The sequence below is a fragment of the Fringilla coelebs genome (assembly GCF_963513975.1).
Source record: "Fringilla coelebs genome assembly, chromosome: 29".
NCBI classification, from domain to species: domain Eukaryota; kingdom Metazoa; phylum Chordata; class Aves; order Passeriformes; family Fringillidae; genus Fringilla; species Fringilla coelebs.
Window position 1 is genome coordinate 2,588,659 of NC_140055.1, and position 11,254 is coordinate 2,599,912.

The 11,254-nt window shown below is 64.0% G+C and overlaps 1 protein-coding gene across 1 annotated transcript; it reads left to right on the forward strand.

Annotated features, from left to right (window-relative positions):
* Positions 1-1,023: 1,023 nt before the first annotated feature.
* Positions 1,024-11,254, forward strand: NTRK1 (neurotrophic receptor tyrosine kinase 1; the record flags this gene model as incomplete). Its single annotated transcript, XM_084222969.1, has 18 exons — positions 1,024-1,038; positions 1,185-1,489; positions 3,212-3,286; positions 3,448-3,519; positions 3,958-4,026; positions 4,299-4,453; positions 4,560-4,690; positions 4,854-4,980; positions 5,061-5,390; positions 5,607-5,624; positions 5,758-5,816; positions 6,067-6,169; positions 6,511-6,657; positions 6,750-6,880; positions 6,952-7,124; positions 9,502-9,742; positions 10,101-10,259; positions 11,069-11,254. 18 exons carry the CDS (start codon positions 1,024-1,026, stop codon positions 11,252-11,254), a joined length of 2,496 nt encoding a protein of 831 aa, XP_084079095.1.

The following is an 11,254-nucleotide window of genomic DNA, read 5'->3' on the forward strand; positions in this document are numbered from 1 at the left end:
TGCTCCCCAGGGCAGCAACCCCTGTGATCCCCACACCTTTCCCAGGTGGGGAAACTGAGTCACGGGACTCAGAGAAGCCTGGGGTTGCCCTGATGTCTTTTCCCAGTCCCCTGCACTGGGACCAGTGCCGAGGCCGTGCTGGCCCACGGGAGGGGCATCACTTCCCAATCTGAGCTCGAATAAAGGGGCTGAAGCTCAGCTGCGGCCGTGCCTGGCTTGGGGGGGGTCGGGGGGGGGGCAGCACAAGGGGCTTCCTGCTCCCCACCCCCCCCAGCCCTATCTGCGTCCTGTGGCTTTGCCCTGCGGTGCCCAACCCGGGGGCGTTTCTAGAGAAAAACGTCAAAACAGTGGAATTTAGGAGGATGTGGCCACAGCCACTGGCCCTCTCTGCCGGGGAGGGGGGTGCTGGGGTGTCCAGTGGGGCCCCACGGGACGGACCCCAAAGGAATCGAGGCCCCGTGGGTGCCGCTGGGGGCTGGCAGTGGAGAGGAGCCTTCCAGGAAGGGTGCGGGCTGAGAACCTGCGGAACTCAGCGCTGGGATGAGCCGCCCCCGACGTGCTTCCGAGCAAGTTCGGGGACAAAACAGCATCCGGTGGGGATGGGGAACCTTGTCCTGTCCTGCCCCACCTCGGGGAGGAGGACGAGATGGGTCCTGGTCGGAGGGGACAGCTGGGGACAGAGCCACTGTGCCACCAGACGTGCCCCCGGCTCCAGCATCTCTGCACCCCGACAGAACGGGGTGCTGGGGGAGTGCTTGATCCAGGAGAGGCCTCGAGATTTGGGGGCACCGTCGGGGGGCGTGCGACAGCTCGGGGGACAGTAGGTGGCCCTCGGGATGGTGATAAGCCCTGATTCTTACACTGCAGCCCGCCCTGAGCCGGGTCCCGGAGCGGGTGCGGTGTCTGTGTGCACACGGGTGTGCCCCGGGAATTTTGGGGGTTCCAGTGCTGGGATGGATCCGCTTGGCGGGTCTGGGGGTGCCAGCGTGCAGGGAGGGCGGCGGCAGGGCACAGACGGGCTCCATGGTCGGTGCCAGTGTGAGGAATCCCCCTCTCCCGGCTCGGAGCCTTCCCGGTGCCGGTGAATCACGGCCGGGGGTGTCTCGGGCCGGGGCGGGGGCGGTGCCGGGGCGGGGGGAGCTGCCGGCCCCTCCCGGGAGGCCGGTCCGTGCGTTGCTTTTAAGCCCCGCACGGCCCCGTGCTCGGGCTGCCGGGCAAGTGCGAGGGAGGGCGGCACCGGCGGCAGCGGCACCGGCGGCAGCGGCACCGGGTCCAGCACCGGGACCGGCCCCGGCCCCGCGATGCCGCCGCTGCCCGCCTGGCTCTGCCTGGCCGCGCTGCTCCTGCCGCTGTCCCTGGCAGCCCCGGGCGCTGCCGGTGCCTGCCCCCGGCCCTGCCGCTGCCCCGGGGCCGGGATATTGCTCTGCCGGGAGCCCGACACCGTGAGCAGCCTGGCCCCGCTGCTGGGAAGCGGCAGCTTCACCGACGTGTGAGTGGGGCCGGGGCTCGGGGTGATGGAGCTCAGACACCGGGCAGAGCCCTGGGAGCGATGGGACAGCGCGGTGGGGCTGGGGATGACGGGGCTGGGAGTGACAGAGCTCGGGAAGCAGGCGGAGGAACTGGGGGTGACCGGGCTGGGGCTGGGGGTGACCGGGCTGGGGGTGACAGAGCTCGGGGAGCAGGCGGAGGAGCTGGGGGTGACCGGGCTGGGGGTGACAGAGCTCGGGGAGCAGGCGGAGGAGCTGGGGGTGACGGGGCTGGGGGATGCAGCGATGGGGCTGGCGCAGCGATGGAGTTGGCGGTGACAGAGCTCGGGGACCGAGGTGATGGGGCTGGGAGTGACGGAGGTGATGGGGCTGGGAGTGACGGGTTTTGGGGACCAGGCAGAGGGGCTGGGAGCGATGGGATGGTGGCGGTTGTGGCTGGGGGCAGCTGGTGGGGCGGGTGGTGATGGGGATGGAGGTGATTTGCTCGGGGGCAGGATGGCGGGGCTGGGCTGGAGCAGGAATCGCTGGATGGGCTGGGATCCCTGTGGGGAGAGTGCCTGCTCGGTGGGAGGCTGCAAAATGGGGTGGGGGGTGCAGCGTCCCCCTCAGAGAGCAAGCGAGGGGCTGAGGACGGCTCTTCACCCCCTCCTGCAGCGATGCCAACACGCTGAGGGTGCAGCAGGGACCCCGGGCAGGGAGCACCCGTACCGTGCTGGGCAGGGCAGGGCTGTGGGGAGCTGCTTGTCCCCATCCTGCTGGGGCTGTCGCTGCGCCCTGGGGCCTGTGGGTGGGCATGCTGGGGGGGACACACCCCAAATTTGCTGCTTTGAGGCATCTACTCTGCTCCCACTCCTTTCTCTGCTGCAGGATGTGTGGTGGGGAGATAAGGGCTGGAGCGAGCAGAGATAGGAGGGTGCTGGGGGGACAGGGACACGGGGTGCTGCAGGACACCAAAGTGCCCCAATTACTGAGCTTTCCCCCCACCCCACAGCCCTGCCTGTGCCGCATTGCTGGGGCCTGGCTGCGGTGTCTCCGTGCCTCAGTTTCCCCACGTGCCCGGGGATGCTGCGCCACAGGCGCTGCCAGCTCTTTGTTCGCTGGCTGGTGGGGTGGGGTGGCTGGTGGTGGGGATGGTGGTCCTCGAGAGACCCCCAGCCATCCCACTGCCCCAGCTGCTCCTCGTCCCATCCTCACCAGGGTCAGGGGGACCAAAACCTCCTTGGTGTGGGTCTGAGCCCTGATTAACCAAGCACTGTGATTTGGGGTTCACAGGAGCAGGGTGGGGCAGGGAAAACCCTGCATCTGCTCCCAGAGGGGCTTTTCTTCATTTTCTGCCTGGAGAAAAGTGTGGGGGGACAGTGACAGCAGTGTCCCTGTCACAGTGCAGGACAGAGAAAAGGTGGGGACCCAAAGGGTGTGGGGGGCTGAGACCCAACAAACTTATTCTGTGTGGGCTCCAAGTGGTGGCTCAGCCCTGACCCCGCACAGTTTGCACTGACCGGGGACTCAGCACCATCGGGATCACCTGCTGCCATCCCCCCCTTTTTCCCAGCTCATCCCAGGGGAAACTGAGGCACAGTGGGGCGGCTCAGCTCCATCCTTGTCCCCAGCCCCGGCTGTGGGCACAGCCTGGGAAGTGGGAGAGTTTTTGCGCCCCTCACCCCACGCTTTGGGGCGTCAGGGGTCGTGGGCTGCTACCCTGAGCCCCCTCCTTTGCCTTCCAGCGTCATTGAGAACCAGCCGGCGCTCACCACCTTGACCCGAGCTGACACCAGGACGCTGCGGGACCTCAGGAACCTGTGAGCACCCCGCGGGTGGGGTCCCTGCACCCGGAAATGTGGGGAGGGAAGGGCTGTGGTGGAGGGGGGGATCCCCAGAGCTCAATCCCACTGCAAGGGGTGGCAGGGGACACCCCCAGAGCGGAGATTCTCACGGGTGCTCAGCCCTTCCCTCCTTTCAGCACCATCTCCGGGTCGGGGCTGCAGCACATCTCTGCCGATGCCTTCCTGGACACCCCCAGGCTGAGCCACGTGTGAGTCTCCCCTTCCCCTCTGCCCTCCCTCAACACCCTCCCCCCGTTCGGGGGTCGCCCCTCCGTGCCCCGGGGCGCTGTGCCCGCTGCAGGGTGGCCGGTCCCCGTGCCCGGGCGGGATCGATGGTGTCCCATCGCTGCCCTCGGGCACATCAGCCCGGCCGGGGGGGCACGGGGGCTCTGCTGCTGAGTGCGAAACCATCGATCCGGGTGGGAGAGAGAGCAGCTGCTGCCCCCCCCGGGAGCCCTGTGCTGCACCAGTGAGGGTGAGGTCCCCCAAAAACGGGGGGTGCATGGGGCTCCCCCCGAAGGGTGGTGGCACGCCTGGCAGAGCTGGTTTTGCTTGGTCACGGTGTGACAGCTGCCCCGTGCCACCAGACTCTCTGTTGGATGGGAGTGTGAGTGGGAAGGGGTGGCTGATGGGGGCTGTCCCAACAGGAATCTCTCCTCCAATGCACTGCAAAGTCTTTCCTGGAAAACCTTCTGGCATCTGCCCCTGCAAGAGCTGTGAGTGATGAGAGTGAGGGGGGAGGTGGGTGTGGAGCATCTCCCGCTGGGAATGTACCCCTCAAGTGACACAGGGGCAGAGCTGGGGATGCAGTGAGATGGTGGCTGTCACATCCACGGGTGTGGGGACAGGGACAGGGGTGGCACATGGGGCATGTGTGACACAAAGCTGGAGGCTGGGGGTGCCCAGGTGCAGCCTTGGCTGACTCTGCTGGGACACAAACGTGTGGGGCCTGGAGTCCTTCTGAGCCCGTGTTCTCTTCCCTGTTCAGCATCGTGGTGGGAAATCCCTTCAACTGCTCCTGTGGCCTCCGCTGGCTGCAGCTGTGGCACAACAGCAGCCGGGCCGAGCTGGGGAACCAGTCCCTGCACTGCTGGGAGGGCAGCGTGCCCGTGCCCCTGAGCAGCCAGGCTCTCCACGCCTGTGGTACGTGCCTGACCATGGGTTCAGCCCCTGGGTTTGTCCCCTGTCCTGAGCCTGGGCATGGCAGGGACACAGGGACACACGTGGCTCACCCTTCCTGCCCCTGCAGACCCCCCGAGCGTCCGCATCGAGCCCCCCGAGGCGGTGCTGCGCCAAGGGGACAGCGTCAACCTCACCTGCCACATCAGCGCCAGCCCAGCGGCCACCGCGGAGTGGGTGGTCCCCGAGGTGGTCCCCGAGGTGGGACCTGAGCTGCTCACTGTCACCAAGGCAAGCTCAGCCTTTCCAGGGGTATGGCCCCAGCAGCGCTGACCCCCCCCAGCATCCTCTCACTGGTGGGGTGGGCACAGGAGCTGGCCGGGCTTGGGGGGTGGCATCTGCTCATGCCTGGTGTTCCCTGCAGCTCTCGGACTGGGAGATCGTCCTGGAGATCAACAACGTCTCCTCCCACCTCAACAACAAGGAGCTGATGTGCCGGGCAGAGAACGCAGCGGGGCTGGCCGAGGACAGTGTGATGCTGAACGTCACCTGTGAGGAGCCCAGAAGGGGCTGGGCTGGGGGCTGGGCAGGGGGTCTGGCTCAGGAACCCACCCAGCTCTGTCTCTGCCAGTTCCCCCCGTGATCCTGCTGCTGGACACAGCCATCCCCCGGCATTCCTGGTGCATCCCCTTCTCCGTGGATGGCAACCCCGTCCCCGACATCCGCTGGCTCTTCAACGGCACGGCCCTGGTGGAGGGGCCCTACATCCACACCCTCATCATGGAGTACGAGCACAACTCCACCGTCCTCCACGGCTGCCTCCAGCTCAACCGTCCCACCCACGTCAACAACGGCAACTACACCCTGGTGGTGGAGAACGCCCTGGGCTCGGCCTCCCACAGCGTCCAGGTGCGCTTCATGGACAACCCCTTCAGCTTCAGCCCCGAGGAGCCCATCCCCGGTAGGTGCCAGCTGGGGGCTGCCTGGGGTGTCCCCTGTCCTACCGAGGAGCTGTGTCACACCTGGTGTGCAGGACGGGTTGTACTGGGCTCTGCCTGTTGTCTACATGAGCCCTGGTGTGCCTCAGTTTCCCCAGGGGTGAGAGGGGGGAGGATGGGCTACTCCCACCTGAGGAATAATGAGTGTTTCTCCTTTCTCTCTCTTTGGGCTGCTCCAGTGTCTCTGTCCCCACTGGGTGAGTGGCCAGGATTGCTGCCCCAGCCCCCCTAAACAGGGCATTCCAGCCATCCTGGGGTGTCCAGGTCCTTCCAGGGCCACTTCAGGGGGTGGGGACCCCACATTCACCCTACACCTTCTCCCTGCCCCAGGCACCAGGAACAGCTCGCAGGAGGGACCTGTGGAGACAACAGATGAGCACACATTTGGGGTGAGGAGATGCTCTGCAGTCTGGGATGGGGGGACCTGGACATCTGCAAGAGGGTGGCACAAATCCCCTGGGGACAGCCAAACCAGCCCCCCCTGGGATGTGGGTTGTACCATGGAGATGAAGGACAGACTCTCGGTGCCTCAGTTTCCCCTGTGGCACCTCCTGGGGCTCACAGTTTGTTCCCATCCCACGGGCTGAGAAAAGGCACCTGGTGGGACGTGGTCCTGAGCGCTGTCCTCGCTGCCAGCAGGTCTCGGTGGCCGTGGTGCTGGCTGTGTTCGCCTGCCTCTCCCTCTCTGTCATGCTCATCCTGCTCAACAAGTGCGGGCGCCGCTCCAAGTTTGGCATTAACCGTGAGTGCCCCCAGGCTGGTGACTCAATATTTGGGCTGTGACACGGGGACAGCCCGGTCCCCACGTCCCTGTGGCACCTGGGTTGGGTCACAGGTGTGGGAAGAGGGACTGTGGGTGGGGGGACACCCGTGGAGAGGTGCTGGCTCCCCCGGGAGCGTGGGCAGCAGCTGCTAATTCACTCCTGGAATGGATTCAGCCTCTAAATGGTTTTGATCGGGCTGCCTGGCCCCCGGGGGCCGGACGAGCAGGAGGTTGCTCGGCAGAGCCTGGCACTGGCTGCACAGGCTGGAGGGGGGGGGGGCTGGGGGACCCCCTGATGGCCTTGTCCTTGTCCCCACAAGGCTCGGCCGTGCTGGCCCAAGAGGATGACCTGGCCATGTCCCTGCACTTCATGAACCTGGGCAGCAGCCCCCTTTCCTCGACCGAGAGCAAGCTGGAGGGGCTGAAGAGCAACTTCATCGAGAACCCCCAGTATTTCTGCAACGCCTGTAAGGCTTGGGCTGGGGACTGTGGTCCCCGAGCACCCCCCCATGCTCACACCTGAGCCGGGGGGGGCACTGACGGGTGGGGGTCCCCCCAGGCGTGCACCACGTGCAGAGGAGGGACATCGTGCTGAAGTGGGAGCTGGGCGAGGGCGCCTTCGGGAAGGTTTTTTTGGCCGAGTGCTACAACCTCCTCCCAGAGCAGGAGAAGATGCTGGTGGCTGTGAAGGTGAGGAGGGGGCACGATGCGGGGGTGAGGGGGTCCATGGGGGGGGTGTCACTGATGCCGTGTCCCGGCAGGCGCTGAAGGAGGTGACAGAAAGCGCCCGGCTGGATTTCCAGCGCGAAGCCGAGCTGCTGACGGTGCTGCAGCACGAGCACATCGTCAAGTTCTACGGCGTGTGCACGGAGGGCGAGCCCCTCATCATGGTCTTCGAGTACATGAAACACGGCGACCTCAACCGCTTCCTCAGGTGGGACGGGGGGGGACAGGACAGGAGCCCCCCATCTGCCTCTCCATCAGCGCAGCCAGCCTGCTCCCTGCTAATGCAGCCCTCCTTGCAATATTGATTAGATTAGCTGTCTGAGAGGCTTAAATAGAGAGAGATTGGCCATCAGCTGGAATAAGCAGAGACTTTTCGATTGCCCCCCCAGGTATTGCTGCTAGACGGGGGGGGCTGCCAGAGGCATCGCTTTAGTGGCCGCGCGAGGAGCTCTGAGACGTGGCTTTTATGATTATTGTTATGGGAGTTGGCATTAATGGTTCTGCCGAGCAGAGCTCCCCCAGCCCCCGGCCACGGCCGCCCCGGCCGGGCTGTCAGCCGCGCTCGGCATCAAAGGCACCGAGGGCTGCGGGCGGCCGGAGCCGCGCTGGCCCCCGGCCGGGCTCGCACGCCCCGCTGCACACACGCTGCTGCTTCACACCCTCCCCGTGCGCCCTGACACGCTGCCTTGCACCCTGGCACGCTGCCTTCTGCAGGGCCCATGCGCGTGCACAGGTGTGTGTGCCCTCCCTGTGTGTGTGCACAGGTGTGTGCCCTCCCTATGTGTGTGCCCTCTCCCTCTGTGTGTGCACAGGTGTGTGTGCCCTCTCCCTGTGTGTGTGCCCTCCCTGTGTGTGTGCCCTCCCTGTGTGTGTGCCCTCCCAGTGTATGTGCACAGGTGTGTGTGCTCTCCCCATGTGTGTGCCCTCCCAGTGTGTGTGCCCAGGTGTGTGTGCCCTCCCAGTGTCTGTGCACAGGTGTGTGTGCCCTCCCCATGAGTGTGCCCTCTCCCTGTGTGCATGCACAGGTGTGTGCCTTCCCCATGTGTGTGCCCTTTCCCTGTGTGTGTGCACAGGTGTGTGTGCCCTCCCCATGTGTGTGTGCCCTCCCCTGTGTGTGTGCACAGGTGTGCACCCTCCCCGTGTGTGTGTGCCCTCTCCCTCTGTGTGTGCACACGTGTGCCTTCTCCCTGGGTGTGCCCAGGTGTGTGTGCCCTCCCTGTGGGTGTGCCCAGGTGTGTGTGCCCTCCCAGTGTGTGTGCCCTCCCTGTGTGCGTGCCCAGGTGTGTGTGCCCTCCCCATGTGTGTGCACAGGTGTGTGCGCCCTCCCAGTGGGTGTGCCCTCCCCGTGGGTGTGCACAGGTGTGTGTGCCCTCCCAGTGCGTGTGCACAGGTGTGTGCGCCCTCCCAGTGGGTGTGCCCTCCCTGTGGGTGTGCACAGGTGTGTGCGCCCCGCCCCGTGCGCACACACAGGTGTGCACACCCACACACACCTGTCCCCTGTGAGTGTGTGACTCCCCTGTGCACACACACGGTGTGAGCACGTTTCCCTTCCCTGGCACACGTGGGCACACCTTCCACGCCTCTCCCTTGCGTGCCCGCGTGCCAGGGGAGGATGCACACGTGGTGTGTGTGTGTGTGTGTGTGTGTGTGTGTGTGTGTGCTCTGACCCCCATGGGGTGTTCTCAGACCCCCGCTGCACTCTGCACCCCACGCCCTTCCCCGGCCACCCCCCGCTGCTGGGACCCCCCTGCATTATTCATTGCAGCCAAGGCGTGGGTGCCTTGCCTTCCTCCCCCATGTGCACACACACGTGCACCCCCTTCTCTGGTGTGTGTGAACAGCAGTGCTTGCCCATGCCTGGGCACACATGAGCACCTTTCCCCACGTGCCAACCCTTTATTTCTACCCCTTTTCCCCCATCCAGGGAGTATCCAATCAGGGCGTCCCCCACGTGGTGAATAATCTGATTCAGGCTGCTGAACAATTGCTTTATTAAGCTGTATTACACTAATCTCTACTAAATTAAATACTAAAAAGAAAAAAAAATTATATATTGATATATTTCTGGATTATATATATTTTTAGTATATGTTTATTAATATATATTTATTTTTATATATTTCTTTGCTATACTAAAGAAAAACCCATGACTGTCTCCAGACAGTCAGACACAGCTTTGAGTGACTGGCTAATCACTCAAAACAACTTTCACCCGTGTCCAGCATCACTTTGGGAAAACAATCTCCATAACTCATTCCACGTGTGCAAAACCAGGAGCAGTGAACAGAGATAAGAATTGTTTTCTCTCCTTCTCTCCGTGTGGTGGTGGAGTCACCATCCCTGGATATGTTTAAAAAAAGATTGGATCTGGTGCTATGGTTTAGTTGAGGTGTTGGGGCTGGGTTGGACTCGATGATCTTGAAGGTCTCTTCCAACCTTGTCATTCTGTGCTTCTCACTGCCTTCCCAGGAAAAACGGGCATTTTTTGGAAAACGGGGAAGTCGTGCCTGCTGCTCTCTGCCACAAGGCAGCACGGCCCCTCTCCCACCCCACCCCACGCCCCAAGCAGCCCCTCTGCCCCGCAGGTCCCACGGCCCAGATGCCAAGATCCTGGAGCAGGGCCCGGGGCAGCCGCGGGGCCCGCTGGCGCTGGGGCACATGCTGCACATCGCCACGCAGATCGCCTCGGGCATGGTCTACCTGGCCTCCCTCCACTTCGTGCACCGGGACCTGGCCACCCGCAACTGCCTGGTGGGCCACGACCTGGTGGTGAAGATCGGGGATTTCGGCATGTCCCGGGACATCTACAGCACCGACTATTACCGGGTGAGCTGCTCCCTCTTCCTCTCTGCTCTGGTCACGCTCAATTTCCCTCGTGGCTCTTGCCTCCTACCCCTTCTCCATCCATATTTAACCACAGAATGGGTTGGGTTGGAAAGGATGCTTGGAGGCCATCCAGCTCAACCTGCAGGGATGCTTTCCAAAACAACAGGTTGCTTGCTCCAAATCCTGACCTTGACTATCTCCAGGGATGGGGCAGCCACAGCTTCGCTGGGCAACCTGTGCCAGGGCATCACCGCCCTCAGAGTAAAAAATTTCCTCCTGACATCTAACCTGGGGCTGAAGGGATGGGGGAAGGGAAACAGGAGGGTCCCTGCCGTGCTGACAGCCCTGCTGCGGGCAGGTGGGGGGCAGGACCATGCTGCCCATCCGCTGGATGCCTCCTGAGAGCATCCTGTACCGTAAATTCACCACTGAGAGCGACATCTGGAGCTTCGGCGTGGTGCTCTGGGAGATCTTCACCTACGGGAAGCAGCCCTGGTACCAACTCTCCAACACCGAGGTGAGCAAGCAGGGGGCAAGGAGGATGGTAATAGCCCCTCAGGGGTACCCAGAGTGGGGCAAGGAGGATGGTGACAGCCCCTTAGGGGTACCCAGAGCGGGGCAAGGAGGATGGTAACAGCCCCTCAGGGGTACCCAGAGTGGGACAAGGAGGATGGTAACAGCCCCCGAGCGGGGCAAGGAGGATGGTGACAGCCCCTCAGGGGTACCCAGAGCGGGGCAAGGAGGATGGTAACAGCCCCTCAGGGGTACCCAGAGTGGGACAAGGAGGATGGTGACAGTCCAAAGAGTGGGGCAAGGAGGATGGTGACAGCCCCTCAGGGGTGCCCAGAGTGGGGCAGGGAGGATGGTAACAGCCCCAGAGCAGGGCAAGGAGGATGGTAACAGCCCCTCAGGGGTACCCAGAGCGGGGCAAGGAGGATGGTGACAGCCCCCCAGGGGTGCCCAGAGTGGGGCAGGGAGGATGGTAACAGCCCATGGGGGTACCCAGAGTGGGGCAGGGAGGATGGTGACAGTCCCCAGAGCAGGGCAAGGAGGATGGTGACAGCCCCTGGGGGTACCCAGAGTGGGGCAAGGAGGATGGTGACAGCCCCCTGGGGTACCCAGAATGGGGCAGGGAGGATGGTGACAGCCCCCAGAGCAGGACAAGGAGGACGGTAACAGCCCCAGAGCAGGACAAGGAGGATGGTGACAGCCCCCAGAGCGGGGCAGGGAGGATGATGACAGCCCCCAGAGCAGGACAGGGAGGATGGTGACAGCCCCCTGGGGTACCCAGAGCAGGGGATCCCATCTCCATCCCTGCTCCTGCAGGCCATCGAATGCATCACCCAGGGCCGGGAGCTGGAGCGGCCCCGCACCTGCCCCTCCGAGGTCTATGCCATCATGCAGAGCTGCTGGCAGCGGGAGCCCCAGCAGCGCCAGCCCATCAAGGAGATCCACAGCCGCCTCCAGGCCCTCGTCAAGACACCCCCTGTCTATCTGGACATCCTGGGCTGA